Source organism: Apus apus, chromosome 11, assembly GCF_020740795.1.
Source record: "Apus apus isolate bApuApu2 chromosome 11, bApuApu2.pri.cur, whole genome shotgun sequence".
NCBI classification, from domain to species: Eukaryota; Metazoa; Chordata; class Aves; order Apodiformes; family Apodidae; genus Apus; species Apus apus.
Window position 1 is genome coordinate 17,366,247 of NC_067292.1, and position 25,992 is coordinate 17,392,238.

Sequence of the window (25,992 nt, forward strand, 5' to 3'; positions counted from 1 at the left end):
CCTTGGTTTGCAGGCAGTACCGCCACCGGAATGACGGTGTACACGCCTCTGTGCTTCAGAGGAAAGAAGATCCTGGCTCCCATGGTGCGAGTGGGAACGTTACCCATGCGTCTTCTGGCTCTGGACTACGGTGCTGATATCGTGTACTGCGAGGTAGGGATGAGGCAGCCTTGTCTGGTAACGTTATTATTAACAGAAGTACAGCTAGACTTTGTTTATTGCATGACTTTTTCCTTTTATATATCTTTACTTAGAAAAACAGGGAGAGAAGCATCTCGGACTTCAGCCATTTCAGTCCTCAAGTTATGGGAAACCTATTTTAAGACTAAGAGTTTCAGTTTAGGCAAAGCACTCACCATAACCCTTTCCTCACATTCTACTGTGTTTTTATTTTTTTATTGGATTTTTGTTTTGGGTTGTTTGGTAGATTCACAGTATTGAAGGAAATCTTGCACCTCACAGTACAGCTGTCCTTGGTGCTTAACTGCTTTTCTTAAAGCTGCCTGAAGCCAAGACTCCAGTTTCCTGTAGATATTACTGCCTAGGACTTCTCTGCAACTCGAGCTGCTTAGTTTTCACTATCTTTATTGCAGTTCATCAGTATTTCCATTTTCCTCTTCAGTGCTGGTGTTAGCTTTTCTCAAATGTACACACAGGTACAAGTTACAGGATTCAGCCTTAATAAAAACAAACAGTAAAGAGTTACACATCATGTAAACATGGCTTAACTTCTGGCTTTCCCCAAGAATGTTTGATTTGTATCAATAGAACAGACCAAAACTGTCAGAATCAGTTCTTTATAATGTTTTCCACAGCAGATATCTTCTGAGTTATCTCACTGCCCTTTTTGAGGGAAAATAAAGTAATTTTTCTCAGAGACACAATATACTGGTTTTTTTATCTTTACTACAGTTCACCTTTTGTTGTTAACTTCTAGAATGACAAGTGATATTTAAGTAGTTGTATCAGCTTCATGTGGAAGAATGGCTATTACTGGACCATTCAGAATAACTCTCAAAATTCTTTAGTTACTGCTGTCTGTCACAAAATTTGGAATAATAAGGTGCTTTTCTTTTTTGATAAACAGTAGCAGTTTCCTAGTTTATGAATTATGACCTCTGTGCTGTAAACAGGACTAAGAATATATATTTTTTCATTCTCTGGGAAGATAGGTACCAAAACTCATTGTTATTATTCCTGTAGCTAAAAACTTGCTGTAGTTTTCCTCATCTCACCTCAAAAATAAGGTCTCTTATGTCCTTCTGTTGGGGCATTTTTCCACATTGGTGTTGAGAGACAGGAGAATTAACATGCCTTTGGTGTGGACTAGTGTTTGCAGTTAAATATCTGTCTTAATAGATTTTAATAGGAAAACTGTGTTTTGTAGGTTTTCTTAAAAGCTGACAAAATAGCATAAAATAGAACAGTTGTTTTAGGCAATTATACAACAGTTGTATGGTAGCAGAACAGCATGGATAGCTGCATTTTGTAACTTCATTTTTGTGTGCTGTAATCTCATTTTCTGATTTATCCTTCCCCATAAACCCCACAACATTTTGGAACTCAAAGCTCTTTCAGAACATAAATTAAAAATACCACTCATAAAACTTAAAATCTAATGTAAGCAGATTGAGAGTAGCCTAATTTATTGCTTGTTTATCCCTTACCTGTAAACCAGCAGGTCTTAAATTTTGTCTTATCTGCTGAAACAAAGAGCCTCTAGTAGACTAAACTTTTTTAGGTGACTAACACTAGAGCATTATGGGTTTTTTTTCAATTTATATAATAGCTGGATTAACAGCTGCATATTTATTTCAGCAGCTAACACATTAGATTGGGTCAAGCTGTAGCTGTTTGTCAGTTAAAGGCAGTCAGTTTGGCTTAAAGCTTGCCTATAATTAAGTTGATGATTTACAAATGAACAAAGGAGTCAAATGATGTTGCTAATAAATTGAATTGCATAAATCTGTGGTTAAGTTAATATATCTAAGCTGAAGTTCTGAGTTTCTTCTAAATAAAAGCTACAAATTCTGGAAAAACAATTCTCTAGTAAAGGTTAAGCAAAATTTTACTTTATTAACAAATATAGGAAATTGTTCAAACTCAGGATTAAGGTAAAGAAGGCTGAAAGCATAGTATTGCTGGTTTGTTCCCTATGTGCCTGTACAAACCTACAAAGATTTTTGACGTGGTGAGTTGTTGTAGCATCAAGTTATCTTCCTTTTCTGCTCTAGGAGATTGATTCTGCTTTGTTCACAGCTTGCTAGAAACACTCTTCAAGAGCTTTGTAAGCTTGTCGTAGTCTTATATTCATATATTCATGTGCTCTGCTCATATTTTGAGTCTTCAGTTGAGTGTGTTGTATAGTTAAACTCTTGTTTTAATGTGGATTCTTTTTTCTGTATTTGTTATCTCTATATGCTTATTCTTATTTAGTAAAATGAGCAGCTCTTTAGAGCTGGATAGCTTAAACACTAACTCACTGAGATTTTTATTCTTTTCAGGAGCTAATTGACATAAAGATGCTACAGTGTAAGAGGGTTGTAAATGGCAAGTACAGCATTTTGTTAATATCTGTAAGCATTTTTTTTATCTAGTTGATAAAAGAATTATCTCTTTCAGGTAATTTAATAGTATTTACAATAAGGTATCAATTCATATAAGTTCTCTAAACTATGTCTAGGAACTTAAAGTAAGTTTTTGAAACCCTACTCTGTACTTTTCTGCTGCTTCACAGTTTCAAACTTTCTGTTTTTAAGGAATTTCAGTAGTTTAGTCAGTGTCCTTCAAGCAAACCACAAATGTTTTGGGAGAATAAGGCTAATGGACTAGTAATTGACAGCTAATTCTTTTTAGGGCCCTAACATGAAGTGTTTTTCTACCTTTTATTTAGTTAGTTACAAGGATTTGATTATTTATTTGTTAAACTCCTTGGCAGAGGTCAGGTCACTAGTTGTGCAGGAGCAGGTCTTCTAAAGTGAAAGACTTTATAATTCTAGCTCCTGGACTTATGTCTTTCTCTTTTTATTAAGTGGGATCAGTGTTGGAAATACATGACTAATGTTTCAGTGTTGTGCTTCCTGGCAGCAAAATAAACTAGTAACTGGAATAGATAATACATTCAAGTTCCAGTGCATTGTCTAAAATATTAAAGGTTTTAGTTTTATGTGGATTAAAAAGACATAATAAAGTTATCATCAACAGATAAACCTTTCCTAATTCTGTGTGTATATACTGACTTCAGCCTCTCATTCTCTACTGCCTTTGTGTGCTATTATAATAAAGAGTAAACAGCAAAAACTAGTTTTGGTGGTTTTTTTCACTGTAGGTTTTTGTTTGTTTTGTTTGGATTTGTTTTGTTTCAGAAATTTGGCATGTTTATGTGCTAATATAAAATCTAATTTCTTGAGCAAAATTGCTAATATTAGTTACAAAGCCTTATAGTTTTTCAAAAAAAAGTTTGATAGTGTCCAAGAAACAAATTCATTTGCTCTGTAGTAGAAACAGTTTCTAGTAATAAGCTTTTATGAACGTTTGCTGTTAGTGATATTATAATACAGAGTTTTTAGTGTACTGCAATAAGGAAGCAAGACACAGAAGATCTCACCATTTATCATTATTTTATTAATGTGTTGTCCATGGGCTAGGTTTGGTTTAACATGGTTTTCACATACAAGTGCTTTACAAGTTGTCTTAGAGAACTTCCCAGTTGAGTGGCTTGAGGAACGGTTGTTTGTACTGTCCCTATTGGGGAAGAGAAGTTTTCCTCTCCTGCCCCTTCCCCAAGATGGTACCATTGTGACACTTCAGTTGCTGCATCATTTGTTCTGGTGCTGAGAAAACAGGCTGGGAGTGATTAGGGAATAGTATGGGAGGGAAACAGGAGTGTGCAAGAGATACATTGCAAGGACATACAGGAGGTCATGTGCCATTAGTTCTGCTGTTCGTGGGAGACTTAGTTCATAGTCTTTCATTTATATACAACTTGTTTATGATTTCCTTTAGGATTACATTTGTATATAATTTTTGTCTGTTTTGTTTCTCATTTAATCTAGAAATACTAGACACAGTGGACTTCGTTGCGCCTAATGACAGAGTTGTTTTCAGAACCTGTGAAAGGGAGAGGCACCATGTTGTCTTTCAAATGGTAGGAAATAAACTGCAGGCACTCTTCTAATAGCAACATAGTTAAACAAGGTAGTGTCTAAGTCCAAAGCAGCTCTCTGTGTTCCAGACTATCAGCTTCTTGCTGTAAAATATCACACAGAATGTGTTGTAGGATTTCTAATCTGTTGTTACACAGGCAGTCAACACAGTAAGCTCTCTGTACAGCTGTTTTCAGAAAAGGTGATTAAGGTTAATTCTATGTTTTATGAAAGCACCATGTTTTTGTAATAGGTGTCTTTGATACCTTTCCAAAGGTATGGATGCTAAAAATAAATCATGCTGATGTTTGGGCACATATTTAAGAATTGCACTGTCCAGTAATCAGTCTTACTGGAAACACTGAAAGAAAAGTGATTGTTTAGTGTAGATAAGAGAGCATTAGTGTGTGCGCTAACGTTGCAAAAAACCAAGGATTTTTAAGGTACTTGAAAATCTCTCTTATGAAGAAAGGCTGAGAGAACTGGGGCTGTTTAATCTTGAGGAGAGAAGGCTGAGAGGGGATCTTATTTATGTCTACAAATATCTATAAGGTGGGTGTCAAGAGCAAGGGGCCAGTCTCTTTTCAGTGGTGCCCTGTGATAGGACAAGAAACAATGGGTATAGGAAGTTCTACCTCTACACAAGGAAAAACTTCTTTCCTGTGAGGGTGACAGAGCACTGGAACAGGCTGCTCAGAGAGGGTGTGGAGTCTCCTTCTTTGGAGACTTCCAAAACTGCTCTGGATGCATTTCTGTGTGACCTGTCCTAGGTCATCCTGCCCTGGCAAGGGGGTTGGACTATATGATCTCTAGAGATTCCTTCCAACCCCAAACATTCTGTGATTCTGTGAGAGTGAACAGACCTCATGGATTCCCTCCTAGCATCACCTTTTGTCATTCAGTGGCTGATTTAGTATATGTTTGAGTTGTCTGTTGTGCTGTGAATGTGTCTCTGTCACTTTGTACTAAATGTTTAGAAGAAACATAGTTATACAGACAAGTAGGTGAGCACATTTCATTACTTTGATGGTATTTTATAATTATAAATACTCTTGTTTTGCCAACAGGGGTCAGCAGATGCTGAAAGAGCCCTGGCAGTAGCTAAACTTGTGTAAGTAATCTTTTCTTATCCCTTTTCCATTGTGGGTTTGTTTGAGTATTTTTGTGTACAGAGGACTTATTGTGCAAGACAATTTTTTATGATTGAGAGGGTTGAGGTAAGTCTTGATAGGGCCAAGAAAATTTCTGTTGGAGCTGCACAGTAGAGTGTAGCATCTCAAAAGGACAGTCTGCCTTAAAATGTCTTCTACTCCTGTTTGTGGTTTGAAACCCTCAATAAAATGTAGTGCAGAAATGAAAAGTGTGTCTCAAACCCTTTTAAAAGGTGTTTCTAAGTATTCATTTTAAGAAGATGGAAGTTTCATTAGGATTTTAGTGACAGTGGTGAGTTCAGTGGTGGATATACTTGTATATAATTAGTCCTGTATAAACATATTTGAGTATTTGCAACTTCTCTGCATCACTGGTCATTGAAACCTACGGACAGACTGACCTCAGATTGCTTTTAAAATAAATACATAACCTATCTGAATGAGAAGGTAAAACTTCAGAAGTTCAAATAAAAATATTGACCTTAAATTCTCATTTAAGCCTTAATGATGATGGAACAAGTTTCCTGCATAGATGTCTGTTTCCTGGTTCTTGTTCTAATATGCTAAAAAATATTTCAATTATTTCTTTTTTTTCAGAGAAAGTGATGTAGCTGGTATTGATATCAACATGGGATGCCCAAAAGAATACTCTACTAAGGCAAGTGGATTTTAATTACTCTGCAGTAAGCTTTTTGTTTCTTAGAGGGATGGAGGGCAGAATCTGTGTTTTTAGGCTGAACAAATTCAAGCAGTAAAATTTTCATGTGTATGAACTTATGTCTGGTGTTTTGAGGGTTTTTTGCAATAAACAAAAGTGTATTGAAGGTGTCATAGCCCTGATACAGTAAAATAACGTAGTCTACTAGAAGTCTCCCTCAAGAATAGGTTTGGTTATGTAATTAAACATAAGATATCATTACGTGGGTAAGCATGTATGAAGTTTGTAAGCTCAGGTTAGCCTGGATTTTCACCACTGAGCAAGTGCCAGTTGTGGTTTCTGCCAAGACAACCACTGAATATTGAGAAAAACTTAGTGAGGTTGCTAAATTGTTTTAGTGTACAAAGTTAGCATTAAAGCTATTTAGAACTCTAACAACTCTGACAGGCTATGTTGTAGAGATGCTGTGATTCTGTATGTTGCATGTAAAAGTAAATTCTGTAAGGTGGGATAAAAAAGTTGTTTGTTTTCCTGAGGCTGCTAATTTGTTGGCTGAGTGAAATGTGTTCTGCTTAGCTTTAATAAATCTATGAATCAGTTTGTCATCTGAACAAGTAAACATTTGCAACTTGGCAATGCTAATATCAATTAATGGTCTGTTTTCAGTGGTAGAAGGATGGATCAGTTAAAACTTGATTTTGTAGCTGAACACATGCTATACTAAACTAGTCCTCTATCATCTGTGGCTAAAACAAGAGCAGTCAAACTGATTATTAGCCACGTTAAGTCAGTTAATGTAAAGTATCAATGAATGAGACCATGGAGCACCATTTTGATGACAGACATTCCTGCAGAATAGATAAGAGAAATTTTGCACTTCATGTCAATGAACAAGAGCTTCAAATTGGGAAACTTCAAACTTCATTCCAGGGAAGAAGCCTGGCTGTTGCTTTTAAACTTGGTCTTCCAGTCTTCGTAGTGTTGGCCAGCTGCTGCCCTGAATTGCTGCTTAATTATTCTAATGCAGCTTTAAGAAATGTGTTTCACCAAAGTGTTCGCTAATACTCCTGCATTTTAGATTTTGTAATTTCCCCCCTTTTTTTGTTTTCTTAATATAACATTGTACTTTTCCTGCTGCCTGCTATTAGCAAAATAATTGAGTTGGTGCCTAGTGTGTAACAGTTTGTTTATCTTTTCCCAGGGAGGTATGGGAGCAGCACTGCTGTCTGATCCTGACAAAATAGAGTCTGTAAGTGTATCACCTTGTGGGTTTTGAACTGCCTTGAAAAGTATTACGTACTGTGTTCTGCTGAAAGGAGGAATAAATGCATAAAAGACAAATTCGTAAAAGCTAGAGTGGAATAATCAGTTCTGAATACTGAAATCAACATTATGTATAAATAATCATGTAATAGTTCTCCTTGTTGTTGTCTGGACTACAAAATTGCCACCTTCTTCCTTTTCAATATTGAACTTCCACGATGTGGTGCTCTATTTGCAGAGGGAGAAGTTTTACATGCATATGTATTGAAATCTGTATAAAACCCTGTGCCAGTCTTCTTCAGAAGAGGAGGTAATTTGGTGCTAAAATATTTTAAATTGTTCTTTTCATTTTAAGATGTTGGTAGGCAGCAAAATCTTAGGCATGAAACTGACTCCTAGCCAACTGCAAAGAGATTTAACTGTACTTGCAGCCTGCAAACGACACATGAAATTACAGTTCCACCCTGAGTAGGTGGCTCAAGGTGACACAAATTACTTAATTACTATTCTAAGTATAAGAACTTGTGAGTGCTAGCTAAAACAACTCATTTCTATATTGGGAACCTAATAAATGCAGTAACATTAAACAAAATTCAAGCTTCATAGTGTGCACAACTTGGGAAGAAATAATTTACTTGCAATTCCACCCGTTTTATAGAAGGGCAGTGTGTTCAGAATAACATGCATGATAATAGATCAAAAACCAATTGAAAACCAAGTATTTTTCTAAAACCAGTCAGAATCAGCTGGTTTCCACCTTTTTGTTTAGAGAGTTGGATTTCTGGTACCACTTATGGTATAATCATACGGTGATTTAAGCATGTATAGGCCATGACATGGCCCTTTTAAGTATGGTCTGTTGGACTTAAATTCAGCCTGTGGAAAGGATATTCTTTCCATAACTCAGTTCTGAAGTGGTTAAACTAATAACTACTCACTTGTGTGCTTATTCTGAGTTTTAGTGAACAAAATGTGCTTTGTGTTAAGCGTCAAATTCAGTTTATGATTTTTGTTTTCTCTAAAAGGTTCAGTGATGATGTTGATTGGTATTTTCATCTCATTTTTTTCCATTTTGAAGGCTTTCTTCTCTTTAAAAAAACATCTTTGTAGTGAATGCTTACATTTAGTTTTTGTAAGAAATTCACAGCTTGATGGTAAGAAGAGGAGTATAAAAACATGCATGAAAATTTTAAAAATTTGCACTTTATTTTGAAATGATCAGTTTACTGGTCACTTAATATTAAAAAGCAGCATTAAAACTCCAGCAGCATTTAATTGCTTAGTAAAAATCCTGTTAAAAAAGTGGAAATAAAAATGGCTTAAAGTAGACCTAGGTTTTTATATGTACCAGGTAAAAGTATTTACATAATTACAGACTGCATATGTGCATCTAGCATGTAAGATTCTTTATAGAGGAACAGTAGCTAGTGTTACATTGTTCTAATTTCTTTGTATATAGAAGGGAGGAGAGCTTTATTAAATGTCACCACTGTGATCATGTTGTTGTCTTTTTGCTGTTTTTTCCAGATACTGACTACCCTTGTTAAAGGAATTTGTAAACCAGTAACCTGCAAAATCCGCATTTTGCCCTCAGTAAGAGCATAAATTCCCTACATGTTTTTAAACCTTCAGGAGATGCTAGGCATTCTTTTTTAATAACTGATTTATTTTTTTTTTCAAATGTGTCTTTAATTACCTGCCTAGGTACTGTGATTGCATATGACCTGGATAGATACAGATCTGTGGGTGTATGAACTGTAATTGGGCTACCTATTATTCAGAGTAATTTAGACACACATTTAAAATTATTAAATGAACAGATGAAGCCTGTGTGAAAAGATTTTGCTCTTTGTAAGATCTTTATGGTTTTTAAGTACTACAATATTAAATCAAGGAACTGGCACCTCTCCCTTTTATTTTCTACAACTATCCTAGAGCCACTTGCTCTTTGTTTCAGGCTGCTTTTGCATAATAAGTCATCCATCAGAACAGCAGGTGAGCTTCTGTGTCTGCCTGTGCCAGCTGATAGATGTTGCATTTTTCAAAAAACGAATGTGCAGTTTTTGTGATAAGCCACAAATAATTCTCCAGCTTTTGAAAACAAAATTTGCCTTTTTTTTTTTTCATTCTCCAAAGCTGCATGAGACAGGCTAATCCAGCAGTGTGCCAGATTTCTTTGTGCCTTTTAAGAGCATCTTACCTTTCTGAAGCTACATTAGAGCTTCCCCGTTTTCCCCTGTATCTTTTGATTCACTGGTTATGTACAAATAGCATTAGAGGTTTTAGATTCCAGTTAACTTTTTAAAGACACATCTAAAAGGAATATTTATAGATGTGTGATTGCATGTTACGTTTCTTTCAGAAGGCATCCTTTTAATAAGGTGCATTTTAATTACAATGTACAGAGTAGGTGCTAGAGAAGACTTGTTCATCAAGCGTTTTGTGTAATTTTCAAATGACAGTATAAAACATATTAGAAAATATTCTCGTACTACAGAGTTTTGTGTTACCTGGTTTGAGAAAGATAGTGTTCCATAGTTTCAAGGAAGTGTTGAAAATGGACTTGCTGTTTTTGCTGTAATACATTGTTCTTGAAGTGAAGTGTGTATTAAATGAAAATACATGTTGGGAGTTATTGAAGTACAGGAATATGAAAGAAAAGACTTCCAATGTTTGTCTGTATTATGATCACATGAGTTATTCCTTTCTCTTTGAACTAAAATCATGTCATTCTTTCTTGTCCCTCAGGTTGAGGATACAGTGAATCTGGTAAAGAGAATAGAAAGGACTGGTATTGCTGCCATTGCAGTCCATGGAAGGTAAATTGATTTTAGGCAAGAGAGACCTAGATATTCTTTTTTTAGTTTGCTGATGAATGTTGCACAGTAAGGTATGACTAGAGTATACTCTATGTGGTTCTGATTTGAGCTGTTAAATAAATTGGTGTTGTAGAAAATCAGGACAGTAATTAGGGAATTGTACCAATTGCTGCTATTTTTCTAAAGTTTTTATCTCAAAGACCACATAAAACTAAAGTTACCTTGCATGTTCATTAATTTTAAAAATGTTGCTTATCTGGATATGGAATTACAGTAACTGTTTTGAAATGTTTGATATGAAATAATTCTCTGCTGTTTAAAAAAAAAGGAAAATTACATGAAATATATACATTAAGTAAGCTGCTGTAAGTATGTCCCAATAATCCTTGAGTCTTGTTTGCTGTGATTCACATATCTACAATTTCTTGTTCTTGTCTTTTTTTGTTTGTTGGGAAGGAAGAAGGAGGAGAGGCCTCAGCACCCTGTCCACTGTGATGTGATCAAAGCCATATCTGAAGCAGTCTCCATTCCAGTAATAGCAAAGTAAGTTGGACTGATTAGCTCATTACTGCAAGATGCCTGTGCCTAATTTAAGATTTGCAAGTGCAGGAAAAAAAATCCTTCCTGTGGAGTGAATACAATGTTACCTGTTACCAAAGATCAAACCTGAAGAGAGGCACCAGTGACAGAAGCTGACCATAGAAAAATCACTGTATCTCAGTTTTTATTTTAAAACTTTCACGAACTTTTCAATAAGTACTGAAAGAAAAATACACTGTAGAAAATACACTGAAAGTTACAGGTTTTGCTGGAATAAGGAAATAATCTATGCTGATAATCTTTGTTGATCCATTTTCAGTGGTTCATCCCCTCTTTAGCTTTCAGGGTAAGTTTTTAAACAATATGGATTTAAAAAAAACAAGGAAAAATCACATTATACATTGCCATGAATCCTTTGTTTCCCTAGGTGAAAGATGAGGCTACCTATTTTTCTTAGATTTTATTCAGGTCACAGATATGTCAGCTCTGTATGAGTACTTTCTATGATGTAGACGTGTGCAATTAAGATAAAAAAAATCACAGGTTTATTATGAATAAATTGCTTTTAATTAATCCCTATATTAATTTACTTCTTTGCAAGTGTTCCAACATGCTGAACTAATGTTAAGAATCCTTTTTTTTTTTTTTTCCCATGTTTTCTCTGGGAAGGATATATTTGTTTTGAATCCACAAAGTGAAACCTTTCCTTCTCTAAAGAAATGTAACTGTGCAAATTGGAATCCTACTTATTAAATATATTTGATCTGTGATACTTGATCTCTGCTGTAACTTATTTGGCTATTATTTTGAGTATTTTAACCACTTGTATCTCAAGTTTGGTCAGGAAGTACACAGGGATGAATACAAGGAGGTAAGCTGGTGCTAAAAAAAAAAGGCAAGGAAACTTAAACTGATACTATGACTTCTACAATGGCTCTGTGTTATAGGATAATCTTTTGGAAGTGCAGGAAGCTTGTGTTTGTCTTCACAATAGAAATGTCTGGTTTTAAAGTTATTTATCATTCTGTAGTTTTTACTTTGAATTTGACAATGGTTTTACTTTTAAAGGGCTAGACATTCTACTCTTTGTAGTTCAAAAGTCCAACTTTTATTTCACATTTAAAAGTCTTGTGAAAGCAAACTGCAGTAGAAAGAAAAGTTGTGTTCTTTTTGCTCACGAACACGTCTGACTTGAAAGAAGAGGCAGTACAATAGCAGTGCAACCTTCTTTCAACTTCAAAGTGCTTTGTAACTCATCCAGAAGTACTGCTTGTGGTTATTCTCCATATGTTAGTGTCAGAGTAATAATGGAATGATGCTGTCTGTACTTAACTTGTATTCAGTGTCACTTGAGCCAAGATAGCTAGTGTGCAGGTGACTTACAGAACTGGCAATTGCAAGGTGTAATTTTTAAAACAACCTGGATGTGATTCTTTGTGAGCCTTATCCATTTACAAATGTGTGAAAGCACACAGTTGGTGTAAAACACAAACTCTGTTCTTTCTTCATAAAAACAGTCTTCCATTTTTAAGAGAAAGATGCATGCATTGAATAACACCATTATCTGTGTTTTAATGAGCCATTGCTAATAACTTTTGTGCTCTTAGATTTGAGATAATATCCCAGATAGGCTCTGCCACCCTTGATGATGTGATAGCACACTGAAAATGCAAGGCTGTGTTAAAGTACATATAATAGCAAATAAAACTTTCATAATTATAACAATGATTTTTAATTTTTAGTGGAGGATCTCATGACTTCATCAAAGAATACACAGACATTGAGACCTTCCGGAAAGCAACAGCTGCCTCTTCAGTCATGATAGCTCGTGCTGCCATGTGGAACCCATCTATCTTCAGAAAAGAGGGTCTTTTTCCTTTGAAGGAAGTCATGCAAGACTACATCAAATATGTATGTTTTATTTTGGAAGATCTTATTTGTAGTTAAAGTTGTTTAGAATTGTTAATCTGTATCTTACCACAGTACCTTAATTCCTTTTAATTTCCAAGTCTTAGGCTCTGGGTATATATTGACATACTGCATGTGACAGAAGTCTTGCAAATCACCCACTGCTTCCTGTGTTTTGTTCTGTTAAAAAAAAAAAATCAGTAATCTGCATTCAGAAGATAGTTTTTCCCCAATTATTCTTTTCTTGAATACTGTGCTTTTTAGCCCTAGTTTCTTGGGACATCAATGAGGTTTACAAGGCTCTCTAAACACGTATAGGAATTTGAAAAGCTAGTGCTATGTAGGCCAACTCTCTTCATGTTACATTTGTGCAAATAACACTGAACAGAAGAGTGAAGGAATACTAATACTAGGTTGCCTGTAGATTCATTTTTAGAAGTTAATTGCTTTTCACACAGACTGTCATGAATTTTTAACTGCAGTGAAGCAAAGGGAATGATTTGCCAATAGAGTAATGCTGTGTTGTAGTACTATGGTTCTATTAGTAGAGTCACCCATTATATAATGTTTTAGCTGTTATTCAAAATACATGATTTTTAATGACATGAGAGGAAATTAATCAGAAATCTGTGGCTTTGATCACAACTATAATTTTTTTTTATTTCTGAAAATTGTTCCTAGTTAACTAATAAAATATCTCTGCATCCCTAGTCAAGTCTTTCTTCATGAGCATATGAGTAAGTTGAACTTTGGTTCATGAAAGCAAACCAAAATAATCAGATGATTCTCCCATTCACAAGCAGTCTTGAGTATGTTATTGAAGAAACTGTACCTTGTGGCCTGCCTTTCAAAAAAGACTTTGAAATTCACCAAGATGTGAATGTATAAGATAAATCTGTTTGGTGTGGGTTTATACACTTTGTCTCTCTCCTTCAGGCAGTGAGGTATGATAATCACTACACCAACACAAAATACTGTTTGTGTCAGATGTTAAGAGAACAGCTGGAAACTACTCAGGGTAAGAAGCTGCATGCTGCACAGTCCACGCAGGATATCTGGTAAGCATCTACTTGAGAAACAGGAATTGTATTCTCTGTCAAACCTGCAGACCACTTCTTTGTAGCACTGTCTGACATTTCATTTCATGAGACGAAGTTAAAAAATAAATTTGAAAAAATCCAGTTAGTGAGATTTGTGGAATAGTACAGTGAACTTCTTCAGGTTTCCTCTATGCTCAGGGGCTCAAGTGTTTAACCCTACAACTGTCTATAAACTTGACATACTAATTTGGTGCTTTGTGGAGTGACAGGCATCTAATTTTTCATTAACTCATTAAGAAAAGTTTCAGCATTCTGTAGTGGTAGTCTGGAGGTTAATAACATGGAGCTTGTCTTCTTCCAGAGATATTTCTTAATTTTAATTTTCACTTTTCCATGTGTTTTTAATGTTACTGGAATTTTTGCGACAAGGTGTTTGTTTTAAATGAGTACGTAAAGATAAACTCAAAACAATATATGCAAGTTATAGATGCAATTCTTTTGCATTGCTTTCCATACATATAATATCCTAATGAACAATGGCAACCTTTTTGAGGAAATATAGTAGCTTTAATGAATCTCTTAATCCTGGACGTCTGAAACAGTCTGGATGAAATTTCTCAAACAGGGAGGGAGAAAAGGAAGAAGGAAAAGTGTGATTAAAGAATTCAAACAGAATGGAGGGGAATTCAGGTTTGGACCCATCCCAAACTGAGCAAAATAAAGGTCTGAGCTTGCATGTGTCATATGTGTCTTGTGCTATAATTATTCTACTGCTGGGATGGAGGAGAGGAGTCTCTTTCATTTATAAAATAAATGGTCTGAAACTGTTTGGTATCTTAAATGTATGAAAATGGATAGAAATGGGGAAAGACTAAAATACTTTTGTAAATGGAGTTGTTTTGCAGCAAGCTCTAATCAGCATTCTGATCATGTTCAGAAACAATGGAGATGGCTGCAATCCTTTTGCCAGTTTCTTGCAATTTACCACTTTTGGTTCTCTGTAAACACTGCTGTCCACAATTATTACATGAGAATGCAAAGAGGGAAAATTATATTTTATATAAAAAAGGAACTTCATTCATTGTAAGGGAGTGGTGGAATCCATGAATGTCATTTACACTTTGCAAGTTACTTTTCATTTTGCAGTGTGAATAGGTGACCAATTTTTGATATAGTAAATACTGTCTATTTTGTTTATAGTTGTTACATTTGGTTGGAAGAGATACAGTGTAGATTGAAACTGAAACAATCTTTGGCAGCTTTGAATAAATTTCAATCAAAAGGGAGGTGATGTTCTTTACTGAATGAACAGTGGGTTGGATGGGGCTTGGAGTAATCTGGTCTAGTGGGAGGTGTCCCTGCCCATGCAGGGGGTTGGAACTAGATGACCTTTAAGGCCCCTTCCCACCCAAACCATTCTATGATTCTATAATGTATAGTATTAAGGAAGAGAAATTGTAAGGAGTCAAGCCTTTAAACTGGTTAATAGAAGAGTCACAGTATATACACTCAAACACTGGATGGAGGTCTAGTGTAAAACTTGTGGTTTTATCTACTATGCCCAATAATTCTTTAGGGGCTTCCAAAATGGAACATAATCAGGTGTTTTATGTGTGATATGATACTAATGTCAAAATCAGCTTAAGCACAGTGTGTGCATGAGAGAGGGACAGAGAGGATGCCACTTGAAAATACATAAAACTGCTTTCTATCAGCAGACTCAAAGTTTTTGAACCACTTTTCTAATCAGCCTGTGTACCATCCAGATAACTGAAGAACATTCAGTTGTTTAAAATGCATCTTCAGCTAAAAATGTTACTTAATGCTGCTGCCTTCTGGTGGTGATGGCATGTTACATTTGAGATGTTAACCTCAGTTCTGAATACAAGAGAACAGGCTGCTGCATTTCAGACAAAAGAAATTTGCATAACAGTACCTAGTAAGTTGTTTTCTTTTAGCTGCATCAGTTTGCATTATTAAGCTTCGTTGCTTTTCCATTTATAGCATTGGAGATGGCTTTGTGGCCAGAATTTGTTTTTTCATTGAACATACCAATGAGCATTCACTTAACCGTCAGAAAGCATAAGTTATCTTAAGCTGCAGGTTTTGTTGTTTTTATCATCTGCAGAAAGTGTATAGTCTCCATTTTTCAAAGTAGATGTAGCCTGCCGTGGGTCTGAAATTTAAAAGGGTTTGAGGCTTTTGTCTTTGTCCCAAATCCTAGTTGCTTCCTGCCTTGTATGGGGTGTGTGAATAATACCCTAAAGTCAGAAAATCCAAGATTCTGAGGTTTTTGGATGTTATGATGTTTATATTGTATAGTATTTTTAAATATTATAATTAGAAGAAGGATCTGTTTCCTGCTTTTTGTTCATATTGCCCTTTTGGAGCTGATGCACCCTTAGTCACTCGGGCTTTCTTTGCTGATTCATCCACCTTCAAGTTATTAATTGAGCTAATAGCTTGTACATTTCAGGTCCTGCATTTCTGATTGCTCTGTCTGGAATTTCAAGTTGTAAATTGTATATATAGTGCTGGAAATGACAGCAGTTTTTTTCTACTTGTAGCTCAACAGTGTCTGATAAGAATTGAAACAGAAGCAGTATAATGTTGCGGTGCAGAATTCAGCCATGTTTTCATATAATTCTTTGTACATATATACTATATTTAAACACAATAGATTTCTATTTTTTTTTCTACCATAGCGGGATACAAAAATTTATAATTTGATCTCTAATACAAAGGAACTCTGTTTGAACAGTGAAGTCTTTGAAATGGCTGAGTTCTATGAAGAAACAACAGCTATTTTTGAAGCAAAGAAAACATCTTTAGAAACTGAGACACAAGAAGATGATGAAGTGGAAGATCCAGATGTAATAAAAATGGCTGTTAGATTTGACAAGTAAGCATGCAACTTAAAATTGTCACTATCTTGTATTGGTAAATAAAAATTGTGAATTTGGCAGTGCCTTACACTTACTTGAAAGTAACAATTGGTGTAGCAGCTCTGAGTGAATTTTTATGAAGCTATGTGGGTACATCATTACATACCACTAGCATCACCACTTTTCCTGAGCTATTTGGATGTTGTAAGTTGTTCTTTAGTTTCAGATTTTCTGAGACTCCTTAATTCTCTCAGTTAATCTACAAAAAGTGCTGAGGGATTAAAAAAAAAATCCAAACATCTGTTTGTAGCAGAGTGCTGAGTACACAAAGAGTTCAGTTATATCTGGTGAAATTTAACTAAGACATAGTAGTGTTTCTGTAAAAAGCACTGCACAAATTTCATATACTCTGTTTTTAAGCTTGTTTACGGTCTTCTAAACGTGTTCTCTCATTAAGTTATTCCTTGAAAAACTAACTCATGGAGTAATGCACAGTATTATGTTAAGTGATCTTTGATTATAGTCTGTGAAACCTATAGAATTGCTGTTACATTCCATGTTATACCCATGTTGCTATTTTTGCTATGTCTGCTATTAAGTCAAACAGCTCAAGAATAGTGTGATGTAAAATGCTCTTCAAATCCAGTCAGGATGCTTTAATATTTACAGGTTATATTACCTGACTCCCTGAGTACTGAATAAAGTGGTTTTACAGTATTTCTTTTTCCTGCCAAGAACAAGGGGCTGTAATTTCATGTCAGTAACTGAATCAATGTCTACTTTTCCTACCCTTTGTTTGATAACTATACTGTATCATAACAGAAGCAGCTCTTCTCTGCTAGTGTTTCATGTTACATTTTTACTTATAAGTAGTGCTGAACTGTATTTCTGTCTTGTATATTTAGTTATAATCGTCTTCCTGGTAAGTAACTTTTCTCTAGTTGTGTTACTATTGGATGTGAATGTTTGGGAAGAATTAATAGAAAAGGTTAGATTTTACTTTAGTTGTTAGACATACTACTTAAACTATCTAATAAGGAAGCAGTATTTTTCTCATAATTTGAACTATAAAATTAAACCTGGAGGGATAACTGGTAGAAGTGATATAATAAGCAGCATGGTCTGTTTTAAAATAGAACTGTGGACACAGTTGTTGACTGAAAACTTTTCTGTCTAGGCGAGAATATCCACCACAGATTACTCCAAAAATGTATCTTCTGGAATGGTGTAGGAAAGAAAAGCATCCTCAGCCTGTTTATGAAACTGTGAGTCAAAGAAACCCTTTCAAACCTTTTTGTCCCCCTTGTCTTTGAAATTAAGTATTTCAGGACTCAACATAGTGAAAAATTGTACTTCCCAGTCTGGTGTAGTTCTTGAGTAAGCAGGTTCAGAAATGGTAATACACATGTATGAAAATGGCAACTTCTTTTATCAGGAAAAAAAAAGAAGTTGACAAGTCAGACCGTCAGTCTGGTTTTGATTCATAAGTGAAAGAAGTGTCTGTAGCTATAAAGAGCATGTTACACGGGAGTCCAGGACTATGACTGACTTTTACTTCTGTGAAGTAAAGCATTTGGGTTCAGAATATTTCCTTTGTTGTTACACGCTGTTGTAGGTAGTAACTATACTGGGCAGGAGCAACTGCTTGATTATAGGAGGACATTATTTGGTTTGGTTGTTTTTGTAGATTAAAAATATTTGCAGTTTGGGCAGTTTCTTATTTTTTTAATCTTAAATATGCCAGGTTAAATTTGTGGTGTGAATTAGAGTAACTTTAATAGTTTGCTTAATTGTGATGTAAAGATGAGAATAACAAGGAACCTCGACAGTGTTATTGGTTCTGTAAATGACATGACTGTTTTTTACACCTCCCTCCCTTCTACATCTTTTTTTTGTCCCCCAGGTTCAGAGACCACTGGATAGATTATTCTGTTCAGTAGTGACTGTAGCTGAGCAAAAGTACAGATCTTCTCTGTGGTAAGTGATCCTTAATGTTTTTTGCAGCTGTATTGTCATGGTTTCTGAAATACTGCTTAAAACTTGCAATGAAGGGTTATTCCAGTTTATTCCAGCTGCCTTTGATAAACGTCAACTAAAAGCTACATTCTAAAGCTACTTCTGGGAGGGCAAAAGGATTAAAAATTTCTGAGAATTGAATGTGACAAGAGGAAGTAAGCCTTAGCATAATCAAGTAAACTGTTCCAGATTTTAATTCACTTAGTAGATTAGTCAACAAATTGTATTGGAGGGGGAGCGTGAGGTGACCTGGTTCGATTGTCTCTATGAAGAGTTCATAAACTAACCAAGGGAGTTTGTTGGAGGAGTTAGTGTCTTCAGCCACTACAGCAGATCCATTCTCAATGACAAGTCAGGATTAAGTGTCTATATACAGTGAAGCAGAGGCCAGTTTAGTGGCTTCTCAGAGATCACAGTTAATCAACAGTTACATCCAGGGCTGCTCTACAGTTTCATGCTGGTATTTTATACAGTCGTCTGTTCATACTGGAATTGACTTCAGGCATTTGCACCTAAGTTAAACTTCATTTAACTGCAAAGCTCGAGCTCATCATTGAACATTTTAAAGAGGACAAATGCACACAACAGTTACTGGTGTTTGCAGAATTCTTGTTCAGAGACTTGAGTAAGTTAAACTCAGCTAAAGTGAAACCTTGAGAAGAAAATGTTTTCGAACATTGAATTTCACAAATGTGTAATCTGCAGTCACTCTTGGAAATGACAGAATTTTTATTATTGTGGAAGGGTTCCTGCTTTTGTCAACATCAATAAACCTGTACATCTACCAGACATTATGTTTGGGCCTGAGTGTCTTTCCAGAAAGTGATCCAAAACTCAGTTTTGTTTAGTGATCATATTTATAAAAGTTAACTTTCTAAGGATTGAAACCACTTGGGCCAAATGTGTTGACTTCCTGCCTTTGAAAAGGAGAGTGTTGAGACACAAGACCTGATAGAAGCAGATTTTCTAGGAATGTTACATAAGGAGTGATGCCTCAACATTGACACCTGGCAAGATTCAGATTATTTCTGGAACTGACCTGTTTTGTTCTTCTGCTGTGAGATGACTACAAATGCTGTTTGTTTCATGATGTTGCATCAGACAGGAAATTGATTGTCTTGGCAGGGTAGAGACTTCATTTTCTGCTTTTACCTGTGCTCTGTCTGCTTGCTCTTCAGGGACAAGTCAAAGAAACTAGCAGAGCAGGCTGCAGCTATTGTCTGTCTGAGAACATTGGGTGTCCCAGAGGGAAAGCTGTGTGAGGGAGAAAATCACCTTATTAATAAACGCAAGAGGGAAGACCGAGCGTGCTTGAATAACAGAGACCATGGAGAAGATGCTGCTGAGCCTTCCCTTAAAAAAGCTAATTTTCTTGAGGAAGCTTCAGACATGAATGTGCCTAAGATGCCACGATAGCATGGAAATTGGAGGTTTCCTGCCTATGCAGTCACAGATTAGCTCCTGTTTGTATATCTTGCTGTTCACATTTCATTTGGATTCTCTCAGAGACGGATAAATTCCCCAGTTGTGAAAACTGCCAATGAGATGTTTACTGTTCTCCACTCACTGTCCCTATGGTGCCTTTCAGACAGGATAAATCAGCAACTTGATTTTAAAGAACATGGAGAAGATTATCCCAAATAATAAATTTTTAAAAAAATCAGGTATTTTCAAAGCAATTTTGTCATTTGTTTTATTACTTGTTTTCTTTTAAGAGGTTTACAGTGTGTTAGTGAGAGGTGTATGACTGCATAATCCATAAGCAGATGGATTCATTATGGAACTATGTAGATAATCAGAAAAATTAATACAGGGAAGTATTAGTAGCCTATGAAATAGGGAAGTACGGTTTTGTCAAACAAATTTCATGCGTATCTTGCAAGCTTAATTTATACCTGTCATACATTGAGAACAAGGTTTTGCAGAGAGGACTTAACAGTTACAACAGTAAGCATGAAAATAACATTTGTCATTTCTACTACGTTTTACCCCTCAGAAGTAAGACAGTAGAGTTAACTATTCTTTCCTGGTCTTTTATACTACACTTGTGCCTTTCCAATGAGGATCTGGAGCCAAGCCTTGTAGCCATAAATTTGTTGAATGAAGGCACTTGGAGCTGTTTTGTTCTTTTGAACCTGGAAGCTGTACTAAATATCCACATGTATATTGCTTGCAATAATGGGCATCCGAATATGACCTTGTATGTTCTTGAAATGTGACCTGTCTGCCTCATTATTTAGCTGTTAGTGATACTGGTGGCCTTAATCGAAGGCACGTGTTCTCTTCTTAATTTGCCATCATCATGACTTCCTCTTGAAGTAAACTGTAGGTACATGTTACAAGCCAAGAGAGGATGCAGGCCCAGTCTGATTACATGGTAATCCAGCTGAACTCATCTGATTTAGATTTTTGAATTCCCAAAATAATGCCTTCATGGATTAAGAGAATTCAGGGGTTTCAGTTATTAATGGTTTATTGAAATGGTTGTTTGATTTTCCTCAACAAGGTTGAGGGGTCTTCAGATTATCAGCTCTGGTCTGAAAACAAAATAACATCAAGCCATGATCTCTAAAGTATTTTGTATAAGGAACAGGAATATAATTAATTTCTTTGTAGTTCATAGTCTTCCTGTATAAAATTTTGAGTCTTTTTCCTCAAGTGCCAGCATTAAACCATTCTACAATGGAAGAACAATATCTCACCAGATAATCTTCATACTTGTGAAATTAAATAGATGGTTATTAATATTTAAAATATGTGCTGAGTAATTTTTAGTAAATCTATACATTTTAAGTAATCTTCTTGCTCATTTTGTACATTGCACTAAAAGCAGTTAAATATACATAGATTTGATACAACTTTGCTGCTAGAATTTTACTCCTAAGCAGCAAAGGAATTTGCAGTATTAATCAGTTCAGAAGTAGCCACTTTCCTATTGTGATTGGTATCTAAGTGTCAGGATTGTTTGGAGCCATCATGGAATAACAGAACAATTAATTCCTGGGCTTTCAAGTTCTAATCATAGATCATAGAATGTTTGAGCTTGGAAGGGACCTCTGGAGATCATCTGGTCCAACCCTGTGCTCCAAGCAGGGTCAACTAGAGCAAGTTTCCCAGGACTGTCTTGCTGGGTTTTGTGTATCTCCAAGGATTGAGGCTCCATGGCCTTTCTTGCCAACATGTTTTGTTGTTTGATTACCCTTACAGTAAAAAAAAGTTGTTTTTTTTTTCCTTGTTGTATCTACAAGGAATATCCTGTGTTTCAGTCTATGCCCATTGTGTCTTGTCCTGCTACTTAGAAGAATCTGGCTTCATCTCTTGTCATGGTTGTCCATCTTAAGTTAAAATTGAATCTTTGAATAAACCCCAGTTATTATAGATGATATATATATATATTATATTATAGATGGTTATTATACTAGATGCCTAGTACAGTGCAGACATGTATGTCAGCAATTACTATGTGTTGGTGGAAATTACAGTGTAGGAAAGTCAGTATAGAAGGCAAGGCCTTCATAACAGTGTTTTTACCTGTTCTGTTTTCCTCCTGATGTTCTGTCACATGGTGTGAACATGCAGCTTTCCTGCCTCTGTAGCCTATGTAGACTTCTGACATTGTTTCCTTCCAGCAATTAATGGAAAATGCAATTCAGAGCACATATTTATGGCTGTTGAGAAAGTGTAAAGTTTAGTTTTATGTTGAGCAGCTGAGCAGATTTCTGCAGCATGCTGGCAAAAATGTACATGGAAGTATAGTTGAAGCTAGATGCCTAAACAGAGATAGTATGAAAATCCAAGAATGTAGTTACTTTACTAGTCATCTTTTGTTACAGAACATGTACCTTGGTTTGGTTGTTGGAGATAAATGAATAATACTGGATATATAGATCTCTGAGTTGAAACAATACTATGTTGTTGCTAATCTGTGAAGTATTGTATGTATATTAAATGGGTGCTAAAAGTTGTAGGGGGTGTTTGCTAGGAAGTGCATGTTTTCAGATCCTTATTTAAGTTATGATATGGTCACAAATGCTTACAGTCCTCTTAATTCATTGTAGCAGCTGTATAAATTAATGAGGTTGTGTGCACTGTAATTATGGATGGCCAAACAGCATATGAAAATGGGAGTGAGGAGTCACTCATTTGGAATGAGCATTCAATGCTAAATATAGAAGGGCTGTAAATTCTGGCAAATGGCTAGAAAGCATAACATGTTTTACACCCTTGCTCAGTTTCTAAAAGAAAAATCTGCAATTTTGGTGTGTGTGCATGTCAGAATGTTTTACTTTAATGACTGTGTTAAATGCTTTAATTCCTCTTAACTCTATTACAACTGATGTGTGACTTCCTGACTACATTAATCATTCGATTCATCCTAACCAATTCTAGTTGCATTTGCTGTGTATGTTCCCTCCTCAGCACTGATTTTAGAGTAGTCACTTCAGCGTCCAGTGCTTTCCATCTAGAAATTGTTCTATGCGCATTATTAGCTTTGAAGAGCAATCTGTGACTCGCCTGTAGGAGTTTCTCCTGTGCTTCTCTTCTGCTGTACTTTCCATAAACAGAAGGGGGCAGTTTTTTGGGTTGTTTTTAGAGAAATACGCTGGCTACTGCTGCAGTGTTTAACGATCCAGCCATTGCACTTCTGCATTCTTGCAGAGGGTGGCAATTGAGACCGCAGTTGGGTTGGAGGATATTTAGCCTCACTTTTCAGAAATTTTTATTTTTGATGTGGTGTGAATGTGCTACTTGCTCAATAACCAAAGCTGTGCTCTGTTTTAAGTATTTGCTTAGTGGAAATGTTTCACTGCTGGTCCTATGGAATTCAGTGAAGCAACTTTTTCTATCACAAGACTACAGCAAGCAAACAAAAAAGCAGCTGTGGTTTGTTTCTTGGTACTGGTTTCTCGATGCTGATGCTGCAGAAACTACACCAAACAATACCTGCCAGAGTGTGACCCACGGGCACGGGGAGAACTGTGACTTATCTTTCTTGTAGTCTGCTTGTACTCTGCGTATTAGAAACATGAATGAGAATGCAAAGATATTTTTACTAGCCTTTTAGCATGGATGCGCTCACTGTGGGGCTACCTCTAGGGCCTTGCTGGTTGGAATGCTTTTTGGAATGTCCCGGGCTCCCAGCCCAACCCCACCCTGGAATGTGAGGTTAAATGTTGGCGGCACAAATACAGAGTTTGAATATCAAAATCCTAGAGTTCCCCAGTACTGCAATTTCAGAAAGCTGGCAAGTGAACCACATGTCAGTTCAGCTGCTTTCTGATTCAAAGAGTAGGCATGCCATGGGTTGCTGGGGGAGGAGGGGTAGGTAGGATGTTTGGTTTGGTTTGGTTTGGTTTTTACTTACCCGTTATGACCTGCAGAAGGGCATGCTTCTCAAAGACGTTAACTGGCAAGATTGCAGGAGGACCCAAACAGGTGTTAGCTAGAAAGAAGTCTTCATTCACAAAAGTGTTTTCTCAACGCTTCTTTAGTCAAACCTAGAAGCTCAAAATATTTGAGAGCTGTTTTCTTATTAGACAGAATTTTATATTTGGACTGCAAGTCAAAAAGCTATGTTGATGAGATGGCCTGTAAGGCTAAAGTTTCCATCTGTACCGCAGTGCAGGAGGCCAATGTTTGAGGCTTTTATTAAGAGTTTCTGATGACAAAGCTGATGAAAAACATTAAAAGCAAGAGGCAAAGTCTTTGGTGAGGAGAGAGTGCCTTGTGTATTGTTTAACAGCAGTTGTTGGTCAGTTGTGAAGAACTGATGAGCTCCAGGGGGAGTCTAGTCCAGTCATCCTTGCTCAAAGGAGTATTAACCTCACTGTTTTTATGAGAAGATGTTTAAAAAGTAGGCAACATTTGTGTTGTTCACTTGGCTCCCAAATGAAACTGTGTTGTAGGAGTTAATGTGAATCTGCCTTTTAAAATATCTATTAGATAAATAAATAAATACTTTTCCTTTGCCCTGACATGGTGGGAGAGTTCTTGTTTTCCATTTTTAGAAAGTTATTGTCTGATAGATATCCTCTTGTGAGAGTTTAAAAAGCACCATAGTATAAATCCGACACTACTCATTTTAACTTGATTTTTCTTTATAGACTTAATGTTTATTAATGCTTCAGTGTGTCATTGTTTGATACAAAAAAATGAGCTTCCTGTTTAACTGCCTTTAAAAATTACTGCTTCGTGATTGTAACTGAAGTAGTTTTAATCTATCTGTAGTTATAAATGTGGATTTTTTTAAATAGTATTCTATTGTATAAAGCTGACAAAACTGGATTTGAGTATGGATCTTCAGTCTATGACTTTTAGCTGTTTTAAAACTGTATATACGTTTTTTTCTTTCCTAGTAAGATTGTTTGTTGGTTTGCAAATGTATCTGTGCAGTGGTAGGATGCTGCATGTGCCACTGTTGTGTGCACAGGTGTTAGCAAGGATTGTTAGCATTTGGTCACATTGAACTTCTTGTAACGGAAACTGATAAAATGGTTTCCCTTACTGTGGTCTGAGAAAAGTAAGAGCTACAAAGATATTAAACTAAGAGAGAGTACTTTTTTTAACCTTCTTTATTTCAAGTGTTGGAAAACATCCTTTTGAGGATAGACAAATAATTAGGCTCTAATTAAGCTTCTCAGTGACTTGTGATTTGATTCAGTGCACACCCATTTGCTTAAGAAATTAACTACTGCAGTTTTCTTTAAATTTCTCAAGCAGCAAAGGCACGAATGCCATTTAATACTTCACTGTTTCACTAGCCTTTTGAATCGTTATAAAATGCAAAGCAAGTTTCTCGGCCATCTGTTTATTTGCTCTACTTACATGTTCAAAAGTCCCACACACCAAACAATTCAAAAGCTGAAACCATTGTCATTGTTTTGTTCTCACTGTTCTGAAATAGACCAAAATCCTGGACACCAGACAGAACACAAGTAAACATGTCTGGGTAGAGGTACCTATAGGAACCACAAAACCCATGAGATCTTAAGAATGTTAAAAACAGTATGGGACGATGGTTTCACTTCAGCAGAAGCATGTATTTATTTCCCCTGTTTGGCATACAATGCTTTTTTTTTTTGCTATTTTTTTTCTTCAGAAGTTAATTGAACATTCAATGTTGAGACCCTTAGGTGAGAGGGTATGACAGATGGAGTGTTCACAGGGGCATTGGAATGATATGGTTACAGAAAGCTGGAATACTGAGACTGCAGGATTATGCCAGTAGATCACTATACAATTAGACCATGATACCTACCTATTAGATCAGTGTCATGGTAATTCTAGTTTACTGTCTTGCTGCCCTGTGAAGTTCTGTTATTACAGCTTTGATATTTTGCCCTCCCTGAGCATGGAAAACAGTTGTAGTACTTACAATTTTTATTGCCCTTAAGCTTTATAAGTACTGCACTATGAATCCTGAATTAGTAGCAATTGAATAAACTATCTTTTTTCCCGTTAACTTTTATCAGTGTATAAAATGTTGTCATGTAGACTGTAAAATCAGTGTTGGTTTCCTCACTAGTACAGGTAACATGCAAGACTGTGCAGTATGACCCGAGATGTG

At 35.9% G+C, this 25,992-nt stretch overlaps 1 protein-coding gene across 1 annotated transcript; it reads left to right on the top strand.

Moving 5' to 3' along the window:
• Positions 1-24: 24 nt before the first annotated feature.
• Positions 25-21,801, top strand: DUS2 (dihydrouridine synthase 2). Its single transcript, XM_051629100.1, has 15 exons — positions 25-153; positions 2,505-2,550; positions 4,056-4,147; positions 5,213-5,256; positions 5,894-5,954; positions 7,156-7,203; positions 8,745-8,810; positions 9,966-10,036; positions 10,493-10,579; positions 12,319-12,487; positions 13,421-13,542; positions 16,286-16,426; positions 17,587-17,674; positions 18,313-18,386; positions 19,604-21,801. Exons 1-15 carry the CDS (start codon positions 31-33, stop codon positions 19,839-19,841), a joined length of 1,470 nt encoding a protein of 489 aa, XP_051485060.1. The 5' UTR covers positions 25-30; the 3' UTR covers positions 19,842-21,801.
• The last annotated feature ends 4,191 nt before the right edge of the window (positions 21,802-25,992 follow it).

Coding starts and splice junctions, on each gene's coding strand:
- DUS2 (XM_051629100.1), top strand. CDS start 31: ATGACGGTGTACACGCCTCTGTGCTTCAGAGGAAAGAAGATCCTGGCT. Junction 154..2,504: donor CTGATATCGTGTACTGCGAG/GTAGGGATGAGG, acceptor TATTCTTTTCAG/GAGCTAATTGACATAAAGAT. Junction 16,427..17,586: donor ATGGCTGTTAGATTTGACAA/GTAAGCATGCAA, acceptor TTTTCTGTCTAG/GCGAGAATATCCACCACAGA.